Genomic DNA, 27499 nt, shown 5'->3' with positions numbered 1-27499 from the left:
GTTGGATGGTTTTGTGCTTTGTGCCAGGGTCCCTCTGTGTGGCTCACTTTGGTTCCAAACTCCTCAAGATCCCCCCACCTCCTGCCTAGGGAACTAGAATAAAATGCCGTCACGTCACGCTCAGGTCTGCTGTGATATTTTCGAGCAGGGAACAGAAGCAGTGGCAGTCCTGTGCCTGTGGTTGGCGGGAGTAGGGCTCTGTGGACCCACAACCCTGCTGCAAAGTATGGCCAAGGAGGCTGCTGGCACATTTCAAAATCATTGTATCCCCTTCTGCCTCAGCAGCAAGGAATCGGGTGGATGGGGACTTGCCTGGCTGCTGTGGGCATGCAGCGTTTGATGTACAGGTGCCACTTACAGCAGAAAGCGACAGACAGATAGCCCTTGGCCTGGTTGTCTAGGATCATCCTTGGAGATTTACAGCACTGGGGCCCAGGGCCGCAGGAATCCTAGGGCCCAAGGCTGGCATAGCGGGTTTTCACAGCTGTCCAACTGACCCCAGTGGTTTTCACAGCTGTCCCAGTGACTCCAGTGACGCCAGTGTGAGAAAACAGCCTTCATACCATAACCGCTCCCAATTGTGACTTGAGGCGCCCCTAGCCTGCCTCCCCACGCAAGGTCAATAATACCAGTCTGGGCTAGGCTGGTGCTGCTTTCAAGGGCTGCCTTTAGCGAATCCAGTTCCTCCTGCCCCTCCCTTCATCCGCAGATTCCAAGATCCCTACACCCTTTCCCAGCCCTGCTTTCCTGGCCTGAGAAACCTGGAGGCCCTTTCTTCAGTACTGCCCACCACAGTGTGAGGTGTCCCCAGTTCTTATTTCAAGCTGGGACTGGTGGGGGGGGGAGGACTTTGCTGTCATAAACCAGCAAGCCTGCCTCCAGGGCGTAGTTAGCCTGGCTTTACTTTAATACTGGATGAAGGAAGGGTTTTCTAGCTGAACACTGGGACTCACTATCTGGATGGGTTGTCCGAAAACACAGATAAGCTTCCTTCAGGGGCTTAGTCACTCACTGGTCTGGTAATCTGTGTCTGAATGACTAAATTGCAGTTTCCGTGGCTGTTGCTGAATTCTACCAGCATGGGGCACTGTCTGCCAGCAAAGATGAAGCTGAAAGAGAAAGGTTTCTCCCTGGCTGAGGGGCTGAGGAGTTTTAGGACTTTTGGAGAATACATTTGCCGCAAAGGGGCCTCCTCTTTCCATGGTGGAGAAGTTGGCAGCTCTTAAACAAGACTCACCCCACAAACCTTTTTTGCAGTTATTTCAAATACAGTCACCCCCTCCCTTTTACAAAGCATGTGTTCCCATGTACCCATAGGTTAGAGTTGTGTTAAGACTTCATTTGAGAAAGCTCCCTCATTAAAATAAAAGAAGAAAAAAAAAAGAAAGAAGAAAAAAGAAATATCTCTCTGGCCTGTAAAGCAAATTGTATATGTCTGGTTTTATTTTTATTATTTATTTATTTTTATTTATTTTTGGTTTTCTTCGAGGCAGGGTTTCTGGGTATCTTTGGAGCCTGTCTTGAAACTAGCTCCTGTAGGCCAGGCTGGCCTTGAAGTTTTTAATGTGTTAAGATACCAGATTCTTCCAAGAACGGTTTGATGAAAGTGAGTTCTCTGTAGTCTGCTTTCCAGGAGGCTCCAGGACCTTAACTTGCTAGACAACAGGCTTCTGAGAGTGCGGAGCATCCCAAGATCTCTAGAGCGCTGGCCTTAGGAATGGGACAGCACTGAAATAGGCCCTGAGGTAATCAATCGGGTCACAAAGCACCATCCTACCCACTACAGACAAAGGACTGTGGCCTGAACACACCGCCTCCTTATAGTCTGCTCCTCACAGTTACCTCACCAGTTATGGTGAGGAAGATGACAATGAGCTTTCAGAACACGAGCCACTTTGATACCTTGCATGACCAATTTTGGCTCTGAGCTTCTTTCTTCCAGAAAATCTTTCTTTGCCCCTTTCCCCAATTAGTCAATTTTCTCTGATGTTCAAGTGATCAACCACTTCCTCAGGCTAACAGGAAAGGCAATAAAATCACATCTACATGGGATTAACTATTAGTAGTCTGAAGGGAGTCTTCAAAGGACCACGCTAGGAAGTCACCTCTGTGGAGCCAAAAGGAATCGAAGAGTCTACTAGCTGAAATGAAATCCTTCTGAAAAGCATAGATTTGACTGACCTTTCTTGGCCTTGCCCACTATTACTATCTATAAACAAAGTATAATGTATGAGCAAATTTGCTGAGCATACATCATGTACTTATATTTCGAGCCCTCCTTTTCTGGTATCCCAGATAAACGAACCCACAGTCATAAGGTCACTTTAGTATTTCTGTTGTATAGATGAAGAAATGGAGGCAGGGACATTAAATGACTGGCACAGAGTCACCCAATTAGAAAGAAGCCAAGGTTTTAATTATGCTTAAATCCAGATTCCGTGACTGTAACACTAGGAATTTCCACTCAGGGTCTCTCAGCCATCTCTTTGTTGGGTGGAATGGGCAGGAATGTGCTTCAGTACTGCCCGTATTTCCAAACAAAAGAACGCCGGCCTCTATGTGAGGATTTACATTTTCGTTCATCTGGTTGAAAGATTTAGAATATTCCCATTTTGCTATTACCTCATGGGATGCATCAGATAATGAGCTGGAGTACAGAAAGGAAATATTGAACCTATTCATACTGGGTTTGTACCTTCAAAGTTCTGATTTTTGCACATATTTTATATTGCACACATTTGTTCAGGAGTCCATGCATGTAATTTCTTTTAAAAATCCACAAACTCTGGGAAGGCAAATATTTGAACATTTTCTTTGTATTCCAGAGATAAAATTTTTACAACTGCTTGCTTTCTTTTCTATGTATATTCCTGTTTAAGAATGCAGAAGTAGTCTGGATGTTGTGGTACACACGAGAAATGAGGTAGCAGGATCAAAAGCTTAAGGAACCTCTTGTGGCTACAACACTGTGCTCAGGGGCAGCCTGGACTGCAAGAGAGCCTTTCCCTAGAAGTCCATGAAGATGCAGGAGTCCTTTCTGGCGAGTGTCTTTTGTTTAGAAAGTGCTCTGTTGTATTTCTTTTGTATGGATGGAGTTCTATGTACTGTATTATTTGGCTATGAGGGACACATTTGTATTTTCTTCATGGATCCAGTTCAGCACATTTAGCAAGGGTCCCCTAAATCTCCATACTCTACTAGACATGTAAGATACAATTCATTTTGACCCTAGAGAGCACCATACTTTAAATTGAATGAGTTGGGAAAGGTGATATCATTGTGCATGTCACAATATGAGAGGGGACTTTTATCTTCCACTGCCAGAGCACTCCTGGAAGCTTTGTAAAAGAGGAATTATTTTGAGCTGCACCCCAAGGGAGTGGCCAGATTAAGAAGGTGGGAAGGGGTGCTGGGAGGAGGGTGCCCATGAGTATGGGACACGTGCTGGAAGCACCTAACCCTTCTGTATTTCTGAAGTTTACACATGAGGGAAGCAGAGAGTTACGAACACAAAACTGCGCTGGGGCCTGACCTCGGAATGCCTGCTCACACGTGAAGCCACAGAGTACGGATAGAGAGTCAACCGCAACCGCATGGTAAGAATTACCAATTACATGAGTGAGTCTGGTGCCAGTATAGAGGAAAGAGGCAGGAAGAGTCAAGGCATTGGCCTCATTCAGCTCTGAGGTCAATTTAGCGGTCTTGGCAAGGGATGGTATGGGCTGGGTCAAGAACAGTATGGAGGGAAGAAATTACAGAGTTGAGAAAAATTGAAGAGTCTGGGTAAAGAAACCAGGAGGCTGAGTAGTGCAGATGAAAGAGAAATCATGGCAAACAGATCCACGTTTCCTCTTGGGCAACAGGAAGAAGGTGGCTGAAGAAAACCAGTATGTGAGTCTTGGGTTTGGGAAGAGAAGGGAAGAAGTGTCGGCTGGGGTTAGCCTTGGGTATGAAGAGTGCGAAGTCCTACCCTGTGGAGGAAGGTTGGAAGGTGAGTGGGAGAAAAGCTAGAAGTGAGCAAACACAGGAAAGACATTGAAGGTAGCTGTGCGGGTGTGTGAGGTCACCTGGAGGGAAGATGTGGCCTGAGAAGGACTATGGCTCTAGGGCAGGGTCTACAGAAGAACGAGAAGAAGGAAATGGAGGAAAAGCTACACCATCAGCATCACATCTGAGGAGAGCAAAGGAATAAGATGGGAGACATAGTCAGAAAGGTACAGCCTGCCTGAGAGAAAATCATGGGTCCCTAGGCAATTATTGTCTTTTGTTTTGTTTAGTTGGTTTTTCGAGACAGGGTTTTCTCTGCAGCTTTGGAGCCTGTCCTGGAACTCGCTCTGTAGACCAGCCTGACCTCAAACTCACAGAATCCACCTGCCTCTGCCTCCCGAGTGCTGGGATTGCAGGTGTGTGAGACCACGGCCTGGCAAATTATTGTCATTTTTAAAAGTAAGTAGAAGCAGTGTTTGGTAGGGGTGACATGCTCAATATGAATAGGGCAAGAATGAGAAGAAAGGAGAGGGAAAGGAAAGAAGGAAATGGAGAGAGAGAATGGAGAGGGAAGACAAGAGAGGAGAGAGAGGATGAGAAGGAGACTTTCTTAAGTATAGCCACTAATTGGAACATCAATAATTTGGAATTTGTCTGATTTTTAACTTCCGTGTTCTTGACAAGGAAACCAAATGGCTGAGCTCTGAGTGATGGTGTACACTGCAGCATTCCTTCCGGCTGGCGCTTGTACAGACACCTTTCACCTGGATTCAGAACAGGCTTAAATTAGAAAGGGCAGACCGAGCCTGGGGCAGGGCCAATACAGCTAAGTGACACCTTTGAAAGCAGAGAAGGGGCTGTGGTCAGCAATTATTGAGGCGTAACCAGCTACTGTGTGCTGTGGAGCAAAAGTTGAGGAGACAGAGCTCAGTCTTACTATGTGGGCCTACTCTCAGGAAGCTTATTACCTAAGGGACAGACGCTGGTTCAGTAAAATGGGACCTACTGTCATTTGCCACGCCCACCTCAGAGAAGCCTCGGGGAAGGGGTCCTCAGCCTCTCAGACCTCCCAGCTGCAGAGCGAAGAGGAGGTACTCACAAGGGAACAAAGGCCATTTCATGCTGTGGGTCAGTTTCTGGATAAGAGCCAGCTGGTTAGTGATGGCTGTCAAGGAAGCTGAGAGAGGGAAAGAGGCAAAGCGATTTTAAAAAGAACACACACAGAGAGACACAAAGAAAGAAAGAAGTAAGCGAATCGAAGTACTAGTGAGGAGTGGGTCCTTGGGTCAGAGAGCCAGTACCACCTGTAGCCAACAACCCCGCCCCCCACTTCTCTGTGCAGCCTGGAGGGCATCATGTCCTCTCAGCCCAGGCCGGGTCTTCAATGTCCTTAACAATGGCTGAGTCAAAAAAAAAAAGGTTCCCTATGCCAAGACAGTTAATGCATTTTTGAAAAGATTCCCATTGAAAACAGTTGCTATAAAAGGTTTGGGAGCTTAAAGAATTAGCCTTCCATTATCTAGCTCTCCCACTGCTTAGCAAGTAGCATTTCCCAGCCACACAAAGGAGACAGACTCTTCTCACCCACTGTCAAGTGCCTCAGGAGTACCCATTCATTCAAGAATAGTTGATACCCTCTCTCCAAATAATGGTATCTCTGTGTTAATACAACTCCCCAAGGACTTGTGCCAGGCAAGACCTTGTTAGCCGGTTTCCATCAGTACTTGAAATCATAAAGATGTGTTTCAAAACATCGCTTGTTCACAAGAAATTGTTAACCTTGTATGCTGGCCCTGGCAACCTGAGCACTGAATTCCCGAGTGCATGTAGGGCATTTCAATGCCCTGCATTGCTGTTTTGACTACCTACTAGACTGACAGCTGCTAACATCTTGTAATGGGACAGACAGTCCTTGTTTTGTGGAGACAGTACTTCACTTCTGATTGTTCTCCTCGGTCCCAGACTACATTCAGGGGGAAAAAATGATGATCAGGGGCCCGCTTTTTCCTAATTCTGAGCCCATAAGTTTATAAGACCTACATACTAAAATTGGTGCTTTTATCACTGTGTAAAATATAAGACACATAAGTAGAAAGTCATGTCCGTGAGCCCCGATGGAGATGCTGCTGAGAAGGTGGCATAAAACTTCAGTGTCAGGGCAAGCACAATGCCACCATCAGGAGATGACTTTGCCCTGCCATATGTGCGGGCTATCCAGGACAAAGAGCAGGCAGGTGAGCCTCCAGAGCAGACCGGCTGCTGCCTCACAATTGCCCTAATACAGTGTTCTTCCTCATGATGCTTTGTTTCCATAAGGAAACCTGTGGCGAAATGCAATTGAAATCCTGAGAGACACATAGTAGGACCCACGCTGAAAACCTGTGAGGTCTGTTCAGGGCAAAGAAAGCACCTAGGCAAAGATGATTCCAGATTCCAAGAAATGAGGGATTGGGGAAGACGTGCAAAGCAAAGTCCACGCATGTGGAGGCCGAAGAGAAGTACCAAAAGAGCTAACTAAAGACTGTGGGACTCCCTGGAAAGTGAGGTTATGTCAACCTGTTTGTAGCTGACCTATGCCTGAGCGTAGCTACGCAGTTCCAGGAGGCTTTCCTGAAATCCATAATCAGTTCCCGACTTCTGTCTGGTGTTCTTTCGTTGATTTTTTTAAATGATAATTTTATGGAGATATCATTCTCATACCATACATTTTACCTATTTAAAAGTGTACAATTCAAAGATTTTAGAATTATTTTCACAGAGTCTTTACAACTATCACTGCAATTAACTTCAGAATGCTTCCCCAGCTAGCCGGAGTTCTGAACTCTATATGGTAACTGGAGAAACTGGGTAATGGCAGTCTGGATGGTATTATAAGCTGGGAGCTCTACGGGAAGGGGAGGACAAACAGGACTCTTGTATCTAAGAGAAAGAGGCTACAAAACTATCTGGAGCTTAAAGATCTACAGAAAAAGGGAGGAGGGGAGTTTGGGCTTTTGTTTCCATTAATGACAAACCACTGGTCTCGACTGCAGCAAAAAGGACTTAGGTAAAAGATGGGGAATTTGAAATAAACAACTTCTGGGCAATGTTTGTGAGTTCCTGGGTTACACCGTTATTGGGAATAAGACTGATGAAAAAGCAGGGTGAGTTTTGAAAAATGGGTGCCTCAAGGGGTGAGTGAACCACTAAGAGTTCCCATGAGGGTTGCCAATGTCTGCTCTTTCTGTCAAATGGAGTAGCCCTGCTGTGCCTTCATAGCTGGGGAGAAACTTCATTCCTAACGTCATGGGTGAGTGACGACAACCCTTTGGTAGGGGGACAGTTGTACCAAGTAATCGTTTCCTATTTCCTATTCCTACTCATGGTAGGAAACCAGAAATAAGAGCAGAACACGAGAGAATACAGCGCCGTCTCCGTCTCCCTGGCCGGTGGAATACATTCCCTCAGTAAGGGTGTTCCGAGCAGTCACTACACGCCACGTGTCCGTTTGTCTCTAGAAAGAACAGCGGAATCAAATCCCAGTGCCATTATCATTGATTCTACTGCATGGACTGGCTTTGTGGGAGCCTAATCTGTTTGGATGCTCACCTTCCTAGACCTGGATGGAGGGGGGAGGACCTTGGACTTCCCACAGGGCAGGGAACCCTGACTTTTTTGAACTGGAGAGGGAGGAGAAGGGGGAATGGAGGGAGGGGGATGGAAATGGGAAGAGGGGAGGAGGGGAAATTTTGAATGGTATTATTTATAAAGCAAAAAAAAGAAAATGTTTGAAAAAAAAGAAAAGTGGAGGTTCTAGACAGAGGGTTACTTGGCAATGTCTGGAGAGTTTTTTGGTCATCTTGTGGGGAGAGGTAGAGCACACTGCCCAATATCCTCCTGCCTCTTCAACAACAGAGAGCCAAGCCTTGGCGGATTACAGTGTTGAGGTTGAGAAACCTTGAACTAAGACTCAGAACTTCAGCCTGCCCATTGGCGTGCTTTTCATGTCCCCTGAAATGTGCCCGAGAGAAAAAGCAAAGGCTGTATTTGAAGTGAGCATAAAGAAAACCCCATGATGTTACTAACGTGGTAAGGCTAGGCAACGTTCTTAATTGCCTGGCCTAGTAAATCTTAGCTTTGGGAAGTGTTTAGCAGAGGAGGGACTGTTTCCGAGTGACCTTCACTGTCTTGGTCAGTAGAGGGAGCCTCGTTTTGTCTGCCTGGATGTATAGAATAGAATGGAGTGAGAAATAGCCTACAAGAATGTCGAGTTAATGTAGTAATCCTCAGCAGTTCATCTCCCTTAAATTGGAATTACTCACAATATTAGCAGCACATAACTACTATCTCCCTTGGCTTAGAAATCCTAGGTCTATAACAATGGCAGGTGGATTATTTGAAATGTCTGAGAATTAATTCTTTCAAGCATTCACATGCTCTACCCAGTATCAAATCCACCGATATGTTGATTAACTAAATAATGGATTTATTGGGATGGTACCCTAAGAACTTCCGATACACCCTGCTTTGTCTCACTGGTGCGGGAGGTCAGTTCTTTGACCTGGTGGAAGCGAGAGTTGTGGAAAACTGCCTTTTTTCATTTAATGAGGAGCAAAGTCTGCCAGAATGACCTCTAACACTTTTCCCCTGCTGCTAAAGTTTTCAGCTTAGCAGCTTGTAAGTGTGGCTTTTAGAGGCTTGGCATCTCCACCCTTCAGCCTGAAGTCTCCCCTCAGCAATTGTGCCAAGTGCTCTGAGCATTCCAGTTAGCTGGAATGGTTTCTAGAATGATTGAAAAAGAATCTGTAATTCAGAATCATCACTAATTCATACTGGGTTTTGCCCCCAAAGAGTCCAAATTCCTGTGGGTTCATTGGGTTTAAGACCCAATATTTAAGAATAAACCCAAAGTACATATTTTTGAGTTGTTGATGCTTAAAAACTGAAAGCAGAAAACTCTGCTGAGCCTCTATATTTCCTCATTTGTAAAATGGAATCTAAATCATTTCCTGCTGTTTTATTAATTATGCTGCTTCTGAAGATAACGAGGATATTGACATATTCTCTTAGCAACAGTCTCTCTCTCTCTCTCTCTCTCTCTCTCTCTCTCTCTCTCTCCATCCCCTCTCCTCTCCTTCCTTCCCTCCTTTACTCCTTCTCTTTCCCTTTCTGCTTCTCCCTCTCTCTTCCCCCTCTCTCCCCCCCTCTCTCTTTGATTTGGAGTTTTCAGGATTGAAGTCTTTTATTTTCATGCTTAAACTGTGATAGTTGCACCTTTAAGTTTAAAAAAAAAACTTTTGGACCACATTTTAGAATTTTCTGTTTATTGCCAAGGGCTTCCTTTGGTGAGATAGTAAGTGTAACTAACCTCTTTAAATCTTAATCCTTCCTCTCCTTTAGATCAATAAAGTTTTCCCCTACAGGAGGATTTCTCACAAATATGGACCTTTGTGGATCTTCCTTTTTTTAAAAAAAAATCAGGGCTGAACTGATGCCAGCTGAAGCCATCTTAACAAGTATTAGCAAATATCAACATTCCCAAGGACTAATCTTTTTTTTCAAACCACAAAAAGGCAGATCTTTCTGATAGCTGCCTCAACATATTTCTGAGAAGAGCTGGAAAATGAAGTCAGTGGGGAAAGCTGATGGAAACCTTTCATGGCTGAGATCTGAAAGTCGGTTACCTGGATACAGTAGTCATGGGTGTGCACAACACTGACTATAGGGCTGAGCTGAGCAGAAAAACGATGTGGCTGGAGAGTTGGCTGGTGCCCCACTTGGTGAACCCCGTGAGAATCACAGTCCTCAGATAGGAAAGCCAAGTTCCAGACTAATAGCACCAAAGGCTGGTGTGAAAATTTGCTAACTTCTGACTTGAGAAAGGATGTTGAATTCAATCAACTGGACTTAGCCTGGGCACAAATATGGGCCCAGTCCCTTTTCCTGCCTCCCTGGCCAGCAGGTAACAAAATGCCTTTCATCAAAGGCTGGGAAGAAAAACAGGCAGAGAATCCCTGCCTCTGCAGCACAGCACAATAAATATTCTGTGCATCGATCCCAATGGTCAAGTCTCCCAATGCTCCCACCAGCACCCACAATACACATTTGCCCCACTTACCCGGCAAAATGAATAGTAAGGATAATACACCAGGGGTGGCTCAGCTGAAAAAAGGCCTATTTCCGGGTTCGAACCAGGGCTCCCAATGTCTTAAAATCTAGAGATGGAGTTGCTCTTCCTCCCCAAAGCATAGCTTCCATCTGAAGACAGAAGGGAATTCCCCTTACGACCAAGAGAAATTTGTGGTTTGAGGTTCTTAAGGTAATTGTAGTCTACAAATGCCTTCTTTACTACTTGTATGTCTATTGCTTTAAGGACTTGCTTCTAACAGCAAATTGTAAGTTTTGTTCCCCAAATCTAGACAACCAGTTCAAATCTGTTGTGAAGACATGTGCCCTGCTGGTTGGGAGAAGAAGTCTATGCCATCCTCTATGACAACAGAAACTACCCAAAGCTTAGGGAAAAACAATAGCGAGCAAATGGGCAACACTAGTCCCTAAGCACACGTCTGTTTGATTTGAAACTATAATGCATACTGTACTTAGGAGACATGGCCAGAAATTCACACTGGAAGAAAAAAAATGAGAAAAGCCTATACCATGTAAAGTCTAAAAAGATGGTGTCTGGCTGATGTAGAATGAGACCACCCAGGCACCTGACCAGCTATTTGGTTGCACTTTGCAAAAAAGAAGTGTGAACAGCACAGAAAAAAGTGCAGGAAAGAGAAAAATCCAAATCCACACTGGTTCTATGATTCAGGACCAGTTAAAACTGTAACTCTATTCACAGGGGGACTGGCAATAAAAGGACAGTCTTACAACTGCTTTTCCTCCTGTTCATATTCACAGTAACAGCTGGATACATACTAATTGCAAAAAAAAAAAAAAAAGCGACAGAAAGAGCTTTCAGTTTTAAAGCAGGCCTGCTCTAATCAGTCTCTCGCCAGCACCGTTTCAGACCCAAGTACGATGTGCCACCTAGCAGGTCTATTTTACACACTTGCTCATAGCTCCTCGTTTGTGTGGGTGGCTTTATGTTGTCATGGAAGAGCAATACACTGCTCTCTCCTTCCAAGGGCATTGCTTCCAGCCATCAAGTAGTGGCTTAGCCAGGGCTTCGCAGCAGCCCTTAGTGTGGTTGTCACTGTGGCTCAGGTGACTCTTTGTTGGGGGTGGAGCTATCTTGCATCATAAGATGTTCAACTAGTCATCGCCTGGTAGTGGTGGTCGCAGGGCGGTGGGAAGGTGGGTACACAATCATCCTCCCTTGAGAACGACTGAGCTAATCCAACAAAGACTTTCTCTTTTTTGTGGTCTAAATTCATATGGCGTTGACTTTCATCTGATTCTTAGTGACTGGCAACACTTGACTCACAGGACTCGTAAATCATTAAGGACAATGCTCTTATTGCTCTGCCGAAGGGCAGCCATTTCCAGCTTAACTCTGAGGTCCTAGAAGAGAAGAGGAGGTACTTCTTTCGGGGGCAGAAAGGGACCTGCTATGAAGCCCAGGCTAGCCTTCAGCTTACAACCCTCTAGCCTCAGCCACCAGAGGGGCGGAACTACAGGCATGGGCTTCAGTGCCAACCAAAGGCGCTTTTGTTTTCTTTTACAGTCCTTTGTTTTTAAGATGTGGGAAGTCCAAGAAGGAAACACACTGAAGAATGACGAGAAATGAAAGGGGCCTTGAGTACTTGAAACTCTCCTCTCTTTACCTTCCCTAGTCCACGAAAAGGGCGTAGAGGGAAAAGTGACTTGCTAGAGACCATACACACACTGAATCCTCCTTCTCTGGGGCACAAGGCAATATTTCCCAACATGTCTGAAGAGCTTAGGTCTCTAAACAGTAATAAATTAGAGACTCTTTACAAGCCAGGGTTTAGGCCAGTCATGCCAGTTGAGAAATGTAAATTTTACAAATGACAGAATACTGCAACCAATTAGTGCAAACAAACGTTTATTGTGAAATATTCATCCTACCCTTTATTAGGTATTACATCATCAAAGCACTTTGTGGCAATGAAAATAGCTTTTACCCCTCTGATTCACCCAATATTCCATTAAAGCTGCAAAAAAATGTGCAATCTGCTTGAAAAATAGGTTGCTCTTATTTACTCATTTGTGAAAAGTCAAAAATTAAAAAAGAAAATGATTCTAGCTAATTTGCCTTTCTGCCTCCCACCTACACCCCAAAATAATTAACAAAGATAATTTGTTTTACATGACTTTTTAAAAAACCAATGCACCTTTCCCCATGTCCTAATCATAAAAATGTTTTAAAGCCCTTATTTACTTTCTTGGAAAAAAGGTGGCTAGCCGTTGTTTTTTAATTGGGAGCATGTGTATTTCCTGGGAGTTCACTTTCTTTAACTTTATGCTCCGGTTTTTGTTGGGTTTCCTAAGGGGCTCAGCATTTCCCAGGGAATCTTCTCCTTGGCTGTTGATGTCATAACCCTGAAGCACAGAGTCTTCTCTTTTGAAGGAGAAGTTTTTGGTGGATACCCCTGAGAGGCCTTTAATCTTGCCACAGAAGATGGTCGGCACAGTGTCTTCAACTGAGACAATGACCTTGGCTGTCTGGGGCTCACTTACAATCTCAAGGTTATTTTCAGCCTTCACCTCACTGCCAGGGTGGCTGGACTGGCTGACCGTTTCAGTGCCATTGCTGCCGTTGATGTGGTTATCCATCATGGCCGAGGCCTCACGAGACTTGGCAGGGGCAAAGGTCATGTCCATACTGCTGGGAAGTTTCTCCAGCACAGTGTGACCCTGCCTGTCTGCCGACACGCTGCTGTCATACAGTGTCTCTGGGGGAGCCTGGGTCTTTCGGTGGGCTGCCAGGGACAGGTCTAGGGCTGCATCCTCTTGGAAGACTGGGGGGCTAGCTTCGCTAGCCTTGAGCCAGGGTACTGACTTCATGGAGAGATCCAGGGCCTCGTTCTCACTCCCCATCTTGATGACTGTGTGACGGCTGAGCTGGAAATACTCTTTTGGCTGGAGTATGTCTAGGGTCTTCAGTTCATCCTTTTCCAGCGTGGTCTGGGTGCCTTTAAAGGAGTGCAGGCTGAAGGAAGATGGTGGCTTGGGAAAACTGGGGCTGAACTTAGAGTCAGAACTCTGAGGCACTGGGACAGGGATGGGGATGGGCACTGGTACTGGCAAGGGGACAATCACAGGATAGGGCACCAAGAGAGTAGCTGGTGGGACCAGGGGGGACAAGGGAGAGTTAAAGGGCTGCGGAGGCACTGGAGCATAGCCAGGAGGAGGCTGGCAAGGTGGAGGGCCCAGAGAGCCTTGGGTGGGGAATAAATTCTGGAGCACAGCTTCAAATGGCAATGTGGGTTCCTGCGGCTGGCTTGGGATCCGCAGGTCCAGGAGCTGAGGCTGGGCTTCGGAGTTCTCGGCCCCCTGGAAGAGGTTGTTGTGGATAGCATTGGAAGAGCATGGGGCCTCCTGTGGCAGTACCAGGGGGGAGTTGAGGTGCTGGAAAACATGCTGCTCTAACACCACTGGCAGCTGTACGGGGCCTTGTGTCGTCATCACGTAGGTGGCATTGCCGTTGGGGTTGAGCTCCTGCGCAGAGCTTCCCTCCACCTGCATGTGAATGGGCATCACCACGGGGCTTTCCCCGAGGCACAGGGGCTGCAGCACAGTGGCCGCTACCTTCAGAGCCATGCCACTCTGAGACTCAGCGGGGGGGTTCAGAATGGATGGGGTTGGCACGGTCACCAGGGCCTTCTTGACCAGGTCAGTGGAGTTGATGTTCCAAGCCTCGGTAGTTATCAGCTGGGCCATGCCATTCTCCAGTCTGTTGTTGGCCAGAGTGGGAGGGGAGTCAGCCATGTCCATAGAGAGGTTCTGGGACTGCAGGTCGTCCATCACTTGGCTCTGGTGCCACGTGGCCTGCAACACAGAACACACAATAAGAATCTTTCTTAAGAGACTATTTATAACTGCCTCGCAAGATCTCTCCAGTCTCAAAATAGTTTCCATCGCTTAGTTAACTGGGCAGCACAACCCAGCTCGCTATGTATACATACTCATTATAGATATTTCCTAATATACACGAACACACCCATATGATCAGCTGTGCTTATAAAGACCCAATTTAACAGGCGATTAAGTTATAAACACACATGATGTAATCTCTAAATAGCCAAGTGATGTTAAACAGAATATTTTTAAGCCTAATACTCAGCTTATATTTTGATCTTTCAACAAAAACAAAGTTTCATTCCACATTGCTCTGTCAGACAGTTAAATGTAGAGATCTGAGCTAGTTCAAAGTTGAAAAGGCAGCAGACTTACTTTCCCTTAAAGAAAAACAAAACCTTGTCTCATTTGAATAGTCTTTGACTATAGAATGGCACATTTAAAAAAAACTCTTTGTAGATGTAATTATGAGAATGTTTTGAAATTATGGAAAATTTCAGAAAGCATTTCAAGAACTCTGTGGCCAAAATTCTTCCAATAGGTTTGGAGATTGAGAGAGCAGTGTGTTTACCCAAGGCTCATTATAGTTGTCTTACTGTCTCCCGCTAGCCAATCACATTCCCTTTGCTTTGATCCTAGGAAACCCCGCTCCTCAGAGCAAAGGGAAGATGGAATGGTTTTCATGAATGGTCATCGAGCCCATTAGGCTCACGTGTCATCTTTCTGACCCCTGCCCTCTCCCAGCAACTAATTACCAAGAAAGAGAACTGATGGGTCTAGGTCTAGGAGAAATGAAAGATCTGTTGGAAACAAAAATTCTCCAAGGTCAAAGCCATGGTCTTGATGCCCTACATGCTTCCTGAACACTGACAGCCACTTCCTAGGGGGCCAAAGAAGCCCAGAGAGGATGCTTCCTGGAGGAAGCAGGGCTGCAGCTGCAGTATGGCTCTCCATGGAAACGCGTCCATATTTAGCCTTGTTACCATGGAGAAGGCAGGCACCATGTCTAACTCAGGGATCTGTGCAGCTCTGGAGTGTGGCTGGGCTTAATAATAATTCAATAATCCTCAATTTCACTGGAAAAGCCTGAGGCAAAACAGATTCTTGATCTCACCTGTCTTACCTATGTAGACTTCTATTGTAAGAAGTCCACTAGTTAGTTCCCAGCTGCTTAGCCAAGAAATAACCACACAGAAACTGTACTAATTAAATCACCACTTGGCCCATTAGCTATAACTTCTTATTGGCTAACTCTTACATCTTAATTTAACCCATTTTTTTCTTAATCTGTGTATCTCCATGAGGCTGTGGCTTACTGGGAAAAGTCTGGGCATCTGTGTCTGGAGGAACTACATGGCTTCTCTCTGACTCCACCTTCCTTCTACCTTGCTATAGGCCAAGCCAGTTTCTTTATTCATTAACCAATAAAAGCAACACATAGAAGAACCCCACAACCCAACTTTAGTCCTGTGGTCATCATGCCCTTATCCTCTCACCTCAAACTGTCATCACAATCTCTCAAACAAGAGAGAGAGGTAAGCCACATCATGGTGCTTTAAATGCAGTCTTACTATAGGAATGCAGTCTTAACAAATGAACAATTCCAAGACATTTTCAAGCCATCAAAACATGTCAAATGCACAGAATAAGGAGTTGCTTTGAGGAAGGAGGGGGTGGAGAAAGTACAAACAGCTCTGTAGCGTATAAGTGGTGTGTCATGCTTTTGGCAAGAAACATTGCAGTAATTCCAAGGGAGGACCGTAAAGCCCGTGTCCCTGTGGGCAATCTGCCCTCTGGAAACTACAAGTTGACCCAGTACCTTGGCAAGAAATCTCCTTAGGACAGTTGGGAGGCAGCCTGCTTCTAGAAAGGCTGAGGGCACTTACCCTAGCCAAAGGGCTTAGTTCTTCTTGAGAAGAGAGAACCTTAATTCAGCCCAGAAAACGTCATATTTTCAAAACGACAATCATTCTCACATGCATACATTCATTTACTTATATAACCCATTTATTTTGTGTATGCTTACTGCATTCTGAGGACTAGCGTTTAAGCTGTGAGTAAGAGATGAGGCTTCTATTTTTATGGAGTTTATAATCTAGAGAAGCTGTACGTTTTCCATCAGACAAGATCTGTAACATGAATGGGGGAAACAACACACCAGAGGAGGCAGCAGTAGCAGCTGGCTAAAGGTTTGTTCCCGAGGCACACAATCCTGTGGAGGCTGTAGGAATCTAAGATTTCCTCCACAAAAGTCCAACTGGTCCCTCACACTGGCTGGAACTCCCATGAAAGAATGAGAAAAAGACGAGGAGAAGCTTAGGTGGAACTGTTAAGTACAAGGGCAGCAACTGTCAGAGAAGCCACCTCCAGACACCCGCCCAAGACCGATGACTAAGAGGTAACAGCAGAAACCAAGACATACTCTGTGCCATCTTTGAGTTTTTTGTACTTCCTCATGAGGACTGTGTCTATTTAGATTTCCAGAAGTGATGGTCTCCCTCCCTAGTCCTTCCTTCTTTCAACTTCCCCTCACCCACTCCCGAGGAAAAGAAGGCAATTCTCTGAATGCCTCTCCACCCGTCACTTGCACATACCTTCACCTCAAGTGCTAGCCCCTCACTGTTTCCTGGGAAATTCCCTTAGCTCCTTCTGCCTGGCCCTGATGTAGGCCTGCCACCTCCTGCAGAGCTCTTCTGATCAGGGTGGGAGGATGGGAACTTGCCAGGGTAGGGGACTTCCCAGAGGTCTCTACCCCAACATGCCTGCTGCCTTTCCCGGCATTGTCCCGATAAGGCCACAAAGAAGGGACCTTTGCACGGTTGGCTGCCTCCCACAGACAGCAAGATATGGAGTAGTTGCACATTTGCCTGGTTCCACCCTCTGCTGAGAAATTCCAGTGCATGACTGACTGCTCAGTCCGTGAGATGACGTTTTCAGAAGACTAGAATCATGCCCATTTGGTCAACAGGGAAATTCATTCCACAGTGAAGTCAGATAACTAGCTTAAGTATACTCTGAGAGCGGAACTAGAATTCCAGGCCACTCTCAGGCATCCTCTCCATACTTTGGTCTCTAGCAAGAACAATCGCCTGAGGAGGACTGCAGCAAAGATGACCCGAGAATAAGACCTAGTCAAAGTAGAGGCCACGTGTTTCCCAACAAACTCATGAACCTGTCAGCAGTCTAGGTTCTCCCTGGGGCTCTGCTCTAGCTCGTCCCCACTGGCGTTTCTGTTACTGGGGAGTACAGCCTGAAATGACTATGGCAATTCTACGAGAGGACCAACGGCAGGACATCTCTCGGCCTACTAGCTGGTACCCACCTGTCTTCAGGTCACAGAAGTGACAGGAAGACTTGCAGGTCCTTCTTTTCTGGGGGTCTCCTTGTTTCTGGAAACAGACATGACAAGCTAAAGAGCATGCAGGCCACGCCAGAGTGCAGGTGGAGGAAATAAATTTGAAGTCTTTCGGGAGTCAAAAAGAAAGGAAGCCACTGGACAGTCTCACTTCCGCCTTCCTTGCCATAAGAGTTCTCAGCCAAAGATTGCCTGGGAATAACTCCATCCGTTTCTCCGGAGGGTCACTGGCATGCCAAGACGGGCTGTTTCTGCTGCTTCTTCTCTACCAGGTATAACACTGTTCTCAGGTCCATCATCTAGCTTGCCACACTCCAGAAAGGTTCTTTCTCTCTTCTACTTGTCCCAGCTCTTCTTGTTCAACCCGCCAAGCAATACCCTCCCACAGCTCCGGACACTGTCAGCAGTGGACAAGGGTTGGTGCTAGAGGGTGATGCCTCTGCCATTGCTGCTGCAGAAGCTGGTATTAGAAGTCCTGGCTATGTACGCCCTGAGAAGAAAAATAGCAACTCACGAATTGAGGGTTTAAAGGGCAAGTCTATCTCCCTGAGGATGAACCCGGAAGGTAGTTAATGACTTCGAAGGAGGCAAAGGCCCCACTCAGCCAAGCTGCTGATTAGTCTGGGAAGAGGATGCGCTTGGGCTTTTTCAAATCGAAGAGCATCATAGCAACCACTAACTTAAGCTCAAGCAAAAGGGGCAGGGAATGTCTCCTTGTGTTTGGGTTTTCTAAAACTTCATTTTCAAATAGGTTTAAAAAAACTCACCGACCATTTTTCCTATGTTCATTATCACTGTGTGTTAGAGCATGGTGGAAGAATGGTGCGAAAGGAAGGTCTGAGAACATAGCTGGACCTAGAGGCTTGTAAAGTCACAGATTTGCTGTATTATAAATATCAAATTATGCCACAGACATGTTCTGCCTCCTCATCCTGGAGCCCTCTCTGACCTTTGTCTTTACCCAGCTAACTTCTGCTTATGGGTTAGATGTTGGGACCCAGCTCGAAAGACTCTTCCTTCATTCTCACGGAGATCCCACAGGGCTCGGACTTAACCTTGTCTAGTCCCGACTCTGCCCTCACAATGAATTTGTGTAGTTCCTTGTTTCTTTACGAGCAGGAGACTGCCTTCCTCTTTGGAGCTGACACTGTGTCTAGTGAACTAAGTAGGCACTTAGAAAATGTTTTCTGGATGAATTGGTACGGGAATGAATATTCAAGCATTTCTGGGCTTGGTATTGTCACCCTTTGTCTTCTGACCACGGGGCTGCCATTTGTAGAACCCTGGTGAACTAGGGTGTTGAATTTTATAAGCATTTCTCTAACCTATTCCAGACATTTCTGACAGGTGAGAAAACTAGGACCTAGAGCAGCAAGACCAGTTACTACAGAGGTATATGAACTTTGAGGAAGAGTACAGGGTGGGCCCTTGGTGTCATGGGATAGCATAATGGTGGCCACCACCTCCACTGTGAGGGACTCCCATGAGACAAAATATATGTGAAAGTATTTTGTGGACAAAGAATGTGGGATCATTCTGTGTTTGTCTGCTGTAACCAGAAAAAATAATCAGAATGACTATTTTCTTTATAAGGAACCAGATATATGATGGAGGTGATCTCAGGTACATCTCCCAGGTGGTAGGTAAGTCAGTGAGCAGAACCACACCCACACCCTGCTGGGTAGCCATCCGTACAAGCTATCCTGCTTCTTTGCTATCTCTTCCACAACACTGCACAGGAAATCTACTTTAAGCTGACATACTTTTATGTGATACTTTCTTTTATAAGGAGGCTTCATCTAAAAAGCAAGCTACTTGATTATCACCACTCAGATAATTTAGACATTCTCCAGATGTTAAAATTCACCTATTTCCTTTTGTGGATATTTAAGACTAAGTGAGTCACACACACACACACACACACACACACACACACACACACACACACACACACAGCAGCTTGCAAATAACCTATTATCTTTACCCCTAATGTCCTCAGTCACATGCTAACTCATACCACTGAAAGCACCCCTGAAGACCCAGTGCCAATTCAAACTAAAAGAATCTCAGCATGTGCTATAAATTCCAGTGGCAAAATCCCTGACTCAGGGAAAGCCTGATTTCTGGGCCAAGCATTTACAGGGTATACTAGGAACCCTTTTAGAGGCCCAGACCACCATCTAGATAAAGGTTTGACTGTATTTAATGAATTGAAAGCATCTTCACCATAGAAGCTAGCCAAAAGATTGCACAGGGTGCCTGGTCTGAGGAATCCAGCAGCTCTAAGCAAAGACTTCAAGAGTGGCTACTTCAGTGCTGAGGACAAGTGGGGAGGGATTTATTTCATACAACTTAAGCCAAGATCACTTGTTGCTTGAAGGCCCTGTGAAGCCCTTGGGATGACTGGACTGAGGTCATTCAAAAAGTAGACTTCACTTCAGGGAAAACAACTTTAATGACCTGGGCTAGTTTGGACATATTCTGGGCTAAGAGGCTCGAGCAAGGTTTAAAAGTCCGGTCTTTGGGCATCTGTCCCTGTTGAGTAGTCTGTTCCCAGTGATGCTCCTTATCATAAACAGGGTGCAAATGTGACTTATTATCCTGTTCCAACAAAATAAAACTCATCTAGACATTTTCTAATCAATATAAGTTTCTTTCCTGTAGCAATTATTTTTAAATGATTGCCACATGTCACTTAATGACTTTGATATATGCTGAGATTCCATAGTGTCGGTCAAATTTGTCAATTGTAAACTCAACAGGCTGTGTCTATACAATAGGATATGATTAAGATATTACTTGGTGATACAATCTTGTGGAATAACCATTGTACTGCAGTCCATCCTTGATCAAAGCATTGTTACATGGCACGTGGCTGTGCATCCTGGAAGTTTCCTAAGAGCTATTTTCTCCAGTGGTAAAACACCAATAGCCCTAGTTTATATGGAGTGAGTACCAGTTATCAATTATGTCTGGTCTGCAGGACTGTCTACATCCTTATTGAAATTGAAGTCCTTGGAGCAGCTACAACAGCATCACTCACAAGCTTGTTTGAAATGCAGAATTGTAAGCCAAAACCCAGATCCACTGAATCAGGATCTTCATGTCAACAAGACCCTTGAGTGATGTGTACGCATATTAAGGTCTGAAAGCACTTGCCTATTACTGGTTCTCAAACTGAGCTGTGCACTAGAATTTCCTGGGATCAATTAAAATATACAATGCCTGGATCCTACCCCCAAGACTGATTCCACTATTATGGGATGCAGCTTGGGCCCTGGAGTACATAAGGTTCACCAGGTGATTCTAATGTGCAATCAGGGTTGGTCCTCAACCTACAGCTAGCACAGCCCAGGAGAGCTAGTGATCTGGCTTTCATAGTGACTGATCTTCCTTCTTAAGTCACAGAAAACACAGAAACCATTATCACCCCAAACCCTCTCAACCTCCCTCTGGCCCTCACATTGTCTCCCTATGAACCCTACTCTCATGAAGAGGTGAGAAGTTTCTCCCTCTTGCAAGGGTGCTTTGCTAGGGCCCTCTGAGAAAATCCTGCTCCCTTCCATTTAGTCCCCATTCTTATTCTATTTCCACTTTTGACTAGGACTTACACAATACCCTCAGTAAATTAACCAATTCTGTATTTAAAAAAAATCACCAACCAGAGTATTTTTGTCCATTAATACTGTATACACATATGATTTCACCACTCAGGACCCAGGGTGCACTATCTAGGAAGCAACTCCAACTGGGTTCAAATATGGGTTTCCTCTCCCCACAGGGTGGACCTGCTTTAAACATCACACAAAGCTCTGAACATAATTATTACTTGAATGCATTCCTAAATTGGTTACAATATGAAAAATAACACGAAGTAGTCACACACCTTACATTTGGCTCCATTTTACATGCAGAGACTTATACATTCCCCCAAAAGGAATGTGATGATCCAAATTAACTTTGGAAATGAGTTCCTGAAACCACTACTTATGTCATTAAAGCTATGGCGGTCATACAGATTTCAGCCGAGACCAACCTTAGTAAAGATAGGCATTGACTGTGGAAAGTTTCGTCAGAAAGTGAATACAGTTATTAGATATGCTCCTCAACTGGTTTACAAACTATGGTGAGCACAGACACAGTGTCATTAACTGGCCACTGACATCAACAGCTTGAAGATTGTCCTGGAGAAAAAAGAGAAATGCATGCCCCGGGGTACTATAAAAGTTATATATGTTCAGTTTACCATCTCATACTTTTCATCCTCATTGTATTCCTGTAGCAATGTTAATACAAAAACATAAGAACACACACGGTGTTTATGTGTCTGCGTGTACATGTGTACAGTTTTCCCTGATGGGAGCATAAGAAGGAAATGCTGCCACTCAGCAAGAGAGAGAAATCTCCCAGGCAGAGCTCAGTTAGATTTCTAGGGCTCTTCTGTCTAAATAAGTTTAGACTGGTCACTAGCCCACTCCATCCTTCCTGTTTTACAGAGCAGGAAGCTGACACCCAGAGGTCAAGTGGCTTGTTCAAGTTCACACAGCACAGTGAACACTGGGTCTCAAAACTGTGTTTCTTCCACCAAAGCACATTATCTGAACCCCTTGTCTTTGTTTCAGATGTTAAAGGACACTGAGGAACATGTGAGCCAAGCAGAATTGAAAAGAGAGAAGCCCCAGTTCTCAGGCCTGATACTCCATGTCTTTGTTGGCCTCTAGAAGAGTTGAAGAGAAATCTGGGAGCCTGGCTGGGTGGGTCATTCTACTTCCTTTCTCTTTCTGGTAAATATATAAAGCTCTCCATTTATTTTCTCATCTACTGTCCTAACAGTCGATAGCCTGCCTCCTAAGGATTAACAATGGCCCTGGAGATCATTGCAGGTCCTAGTATAAGGCAGAGTAGGAATCCAGATTTGTGTTCATTCATTTATCCATCCTTTCAAAAATTATCTGGGGACCTATTGTGATCTAGACCTGCATTTCCTATTCCATTTTCTCTAATGAGACATCACCTTTTTTATTGGCTTAGTTCTCAAGACAGAAACCAAATCCACACTTTCCCAAGGTTGTCTGCTTTCTCCATTGTCCTTTCCAGGCTCATATTTCCTATGGAGATGAAGGAATACATTTCTACAAGGGAATACCAGTTCCTAGACAGCTGTGTGGGGGTGATGTGAGGACAAGGACTTGGCTCTAGGTAGAGGGCAGTGTTTATTTTCTATAGAGGGCTGACCCTGACATTAGGAGGAAAGACATGTTCTCCTCACATTTTGATGAGTCTCCATAGAAGGGAAGAAGAATGCCCCAGCATCACAGGATACAATCACGAGGACCTGTTGAGGTGGCAGGGCTTACTTAAACCGACAGTGACCTGTGCCAACTACCGACTGCTAAATCCCTGCCTTCAGCTGAGCCTCTACAACTTCCCACCAGACACGCGGCCTCCAAACATTCTCAGGTGCCTGAGCTAGAAGGGCAGTTTGCACAAAAGCACAAGTCACGTTTAAGGTCTCAGGCCTGGTCTATTATCTTGAAGAGCTAGGGTGTGAGGGAATTTTTTTTCTATCAACAAAGAAACCTCTTAAATTTGGAATGAAGAGGGGGAAAAACCTGCCTTCTGAGAGAGAAAATACTTCTAATTAGATTGAGATACAAAGGTTAAATTTTTGTTCTGGGAAAAAAGATTGTTTATAATCCTATGTCATTAGAAGGACATTTTCCAGAAACCACTATGCCAGAAATAGACCCTCTGAGGGGTCACTAGAAGGAAGGAGTTGTAGAATTCTAGAGTACAGAGGACTTGCGTTCAGTGTTTTCCTTTTTCTTAAGGCCTGCGAGCCCCTCATCAACCCCTGGTGGAGAAATGGTGCCAGTTCATTCTGGGCACTGTGTCCTCCCGAGAATGATAAGGAAGAAAATCTTTGAACTGAGGCCCAGGCACAAACTTCAACTTTTACTAACTGCCGGTTGGAAAGCCTTGGGGAAGTTAGTTCCAAGCCTCAGTTTCCCTCTCTGTAAGACTGAAAAATAAAGACCTCTCCTGCGGGATGGTTGTAATATGAAGAGAGCTCTCTTAAGTAAAGTACACGCTCCAGTGCCTGGCCCATGGGATGCTCATCAAGACCGTCAGCACGCTGTCCTCCTTGGCTCCACCGTCACTTGCTAGTGCCATCATCTTTATCTTCACCACGGTTGTCACTGCAGTTGCCACTGCTTTCTTAGTTGTCCTCCTCATTGTTACTGCTATCATCATTGCAGCGGCCATTGTCTTGGTTGTCACCTTGTCATGGCGTCATTGTCTTTCTTCCTCATTGGACCCACTGTGCACATTTTCCCCAAGCATCTCGAGTAGCATCATCAAAGGTTCACTGGCATCTGAACAGGTTTGCTCATTTGTAACCCCGTTGCGTCAAAGATCCACTTGAAAGTCAGCTACTAGAAACTGAGAAGGTCCTAAATGAGCATGGTACCAGACAGTGAAGTTTTCAGGCAAATCCCCTAGCTCACTCAACTCCAATTGTACTAGAATATCAAACATTCCCAGTATCAGAAATCCAAGATGGTAGGAAAAGATGTAAGAAATATAAAAAAAAAATCGGCAGAAAGACTAGAGGAGAAAGAACAAGAGTAAAACTTTATATCTTGTATATGTGGATTCATGAGCACGTTCAAGGATTCTGAAGTTCTTGCCATTTAGCTACGCATAGTGTCACTTAGAATCCTTCAGTTTTCCTTCTTTGCACAAGGGCTTAAGTAGCTTTCTCTCCCCACTTACCAATGGTAATAGGGTCATCTTCCCACTCACAAAAACAAAGGATTCCTGGAGAGCAGGAAGATAAAGGAAGGGATAAGAGGGAGACAGGAAGCAAAGAGGGACTCTGTGATAACTAGGCCAGAGTAAAAGGAGAGAATGTTCCAAAATATGTATGCCTAAGCGAGAACGAGCTTGCTCAGTCTAAGTGTTAGTACAGCTCTAGGGGAGTTGTGAAGGAATGAAACACAGAATGAACGTTCTTCAGTGGGCCACAAGGGGGCAGTGTTAAGGTGCAAAGGCTGCAGCAGCTTAGCTGTTTCCTGGTGTGCTGGGAGGAGACATAAGGGAGACTGGAGTTTTGGGGTACACTCCACAAGAACAAGTACCACAAGAGCATAAGGGAGATGGTCCTCATTTTGGCAAGACTTCTTTCTGCTTTTAAAATGACCAAACACACTCACTCCGGACTTTCTGTGCTCCCAGTCCTAGGAAAATCTACATATGCGTGACTTCTTACTGTTTCTCATCTTGACTTGCATTTATCCTTACATCTGGCGCTTCCTGCTTCACCTTGGGCAGTGAGAATTGAGTTTTCCCCCCACCAAAATTTGATTTTCTAGAAAGAAGCTGATAAACTAATTTTCAGTGTAGTATTTGACTGTCTTGATTAGGTATATGACTGATAAAGCTCAAGCATTATGTTTCCCTGACAGATATAATAAATGTAAGCCGGGAATGATAAAGCCATGGAAAAAGAAATGGGATTCTAATTGAGAAACTCCGAGACACTAATCAGGAAGAACCTTCCGTCTATCTTGATATCTTTCCATAGAGACAAGACCTTACAAGAAATGATCAAGTTAGCTGGCCATGTTAAAATGGTACCCAAGTGTAGCATGGCCTCCACCTTTAGGCACTCAAAGTTAAGGAAAGATATGAACGTGACATAGTCAGTCATATCTTTAGAGACTCAATAAGCAAACATTTATTTCTCATCCAAAAGGAAATTGGTCATTTTGTGCTTTCGAGTATAGAGATTTTGGCAACATCCAGACTGTCTTTTCTTCACGGGACCGGGTTACTGGACTGACTGCCTCCCACTATTCTGGTTCCTGCCTTACCATGAAAGAAGTACAGGACTGTATCTCCTATAGAACATATAAGGCTACTGCCACAATGGAAACTCAATGGCCATTGCCCCAGGCAATGAGCATGGTGAGGGAGATTGCAGGGAGAGTAGCTGGCTTTGAGTGAGCCCAGCTGGCAAGTTATCGGGGGTTTCCCACCTAGAAAGACCTTAATTAAGACAAAGAATTGTTGGGAAATAGTGTATTTGGGGGAGTGTCAGAAAAGACCAGAGAAGAAATGAAGCAGAGAGCCTGGAAAGGGGGGAAAAAGCAAAATTATTAAGCAACTTACCAACTTAAACAACTGGAGCTCAGTTCGACTAGGGAACGGCAAGAAATAGTGTGAAGAGCATGTTCTCCAGAGCTATGTCAACGGAGAGGCTAGGATTCCAGCCATCACTGGTCAAGGGCTAGTGGAAGATGTGTTCATTCTTTGACACTTCGAACTAACCAGCATGCTGGCCAGGCCTAGCGCACTCCAGAGACCAAACCTAAAAAAATAAAGCTTTAGGGAGAGTCACAGGTGTTTGAAGTAAGCAGCCTCTAGTAAGAGGTAAATGTGAGGGGACATGACAGGATACCAACATTATCTCCTATGCCAACCATACCCTAAAAATGTCAGTGATTATTATGTGATCATGACATCACTAATTTAGGCCACTATGCAGGGTCATGTGTTTCCCCAACAGGTGGATCCTTTTCTGCCTCATGTGAAGAAGACATAATGCTTTAATAACAATGCCCAGGCCTCAAATGAATCAGCTTATGAAAAATGTGACTCAAGATTTTGTAAAAAGCAAGGCTCCCAAGGAGACCAGAGAGGACTAGCTATCAAAAGCAAATTTTTGAAGAGATGGTCAGTTTAGTTGATATGTTCCTTTGGTGAAATGTATCTGGAGCCCTCCAAAAAGTCCTTTTAATATTATTTGCAAGATGTCCCTGGAATAAATAACAGGGGAAGTCTCTCCTCTAGTAATCCTGTGTTCCAACTCAGGGACCAAAATTAAATAAACACCACTTCACCTCCTAGTGTGCACTGCCTGATGCTAATGATGACGATAACGATGGCAACTTTGCTCTGAAAAGTATGCAGACAATGTGTGAATGGGGTGCGGGAGGGCTTACTTATCTTTTAAACAGTGTGATTTCTTTCTGGAATTCTGTTTTCTCAGAAGCATCCCTCTGCCTGGGGGCAACTCTCTTAAGAACAATACACTTAGCAGGATCTTATGGATACTGAGTTGTTTCAAGTCACTAAATATTCATTGTATTTATCTTAAAGCAAGTATCATGGTTTAAGCTAACGTAGCATAAACAACACAGAGTTTGGGTGGGGAGGTAAAAGATCAGCTCTAGAACATTAGCTTGCTGGCAATGGACAATATAGGCATTAGTTCCTACTTAGGCAAAGAGTTCCTTCTGAATGCATGTGATTACTTACACACACACACACACACACACACACACACACACACACACATGCACACACATACACGTGCATGCACGCACGTGCGCGCGCACATACACACACACACACACTATGTGTGTGATCAAGTAGGAATGAAACAAGGGTGATGTAGGTGGGTCTTCTGTTTTGTGTTGATTTTATTGGTTAATTAATAAAGAAAACTGCTTGGCCTGATAGGTCAGAACATAGGTAGGCAGGGAAGACAGAACAGAATGCTGGGAAGAAGGGAAGTGAGTCAGTTGCCATGAAGCCAGTCACCAGGTCAGACATGCTGAATCTTTCCCGGTAAGCCACCACCTTGTGGTGCTACACAGATTATTAAATATGGGTTAATCAAGATGTGAGAGCTAGCCAATAAGAGGCTAGAGCTAATGGGCCAAGCAGTGTTTAAATGAATACAATTTGTGTGTTGTTATTTCAGGTGTAAAGCTAGCTGTGCGGGATCTGGGTGGAGGGACGCAGCCCGCTGCTCCTTCTACACAAGGGTGATGCTTAAATCAAGAACTATGTCCACTCCTCTTCTTTCTCATCTGTTCCATTCACAGTGTTTTCCTATCATGTAACCTTTATGGCACAGGTAATATGCACTGAATCTTGCCACTTGGTCAGCATTTCAGCAGAAGAAATAGGAGAGTGGAGGAGGGTTTTCTACAACAAGTACAAGACTGGAGGAAAGGCATAAGAGGACAGGTGTGTCCACCATGGTCCAGCTAGCTGGGCAGCTGGAGCCCAAGACTAGTAATTGCCTGGAAAAGAGACAAAGATGCTCGGAATATTAGACAGATGTCCAGCTCTTCCAGGGATTTTCAGAGTCACCCTAAGCAATGAACCTCGTGC

General features: G+C 44.9%; 1 protein-coding gene across 4 annotated transcripts in view; it reads right to left on the bottom strand.

Moving 5' to 3' along the window:
- Positions 1-11963: 11963 nt before the first annotated feature.
- The window catches only part of Rai2 (retinoic acid induced 2), a 64241-nt gene continuing 48705 nt past the window's right edge, over positions 11964-27499 (bottom strand). For 2 of the 4 annotated variants that reach the window (XM_038316579.1, XM_038316574.1), the window contains exon 2: positions 11964-13926. In XM_038316579.1, coding sequence (XP_038172507.1) covers positions 12313-13902 — 1590 coding nt within the window. In that variant the 5' untranslated portion in view covers positions 13903-13926 and the 3' untranslated portion in view covers positions 11964-12312. Of the gene's footprint in view, positions 13927-17278; positions 18036-25486; positions 25686-27499 lie in introns of those variants that run through there. The other 2 variants (XM_038316576.1, XM_038316578.1) reach the window with 2 other exon arrangements.

This window comes from Arvicola amphibius, chromosome X (genome assembly GCF_903992535.2).
Source record: "Arvicola amphibius chromosome X, mArvAmp1.2, whole genome shotgun sequence".
Classification (NCBI taxonomy): domain Eukaryota; kingdom Metazoa; phylum Chordata; class Mammalia; order Rodentia; family Cricetidae; genus Arvicola; species Arvicola amphibius.
The sequence above is the reverse complement of the archived record's forward strand: the minus strand, read 5'-3'. Positions and strand labels throughout refer to the sequence as shown.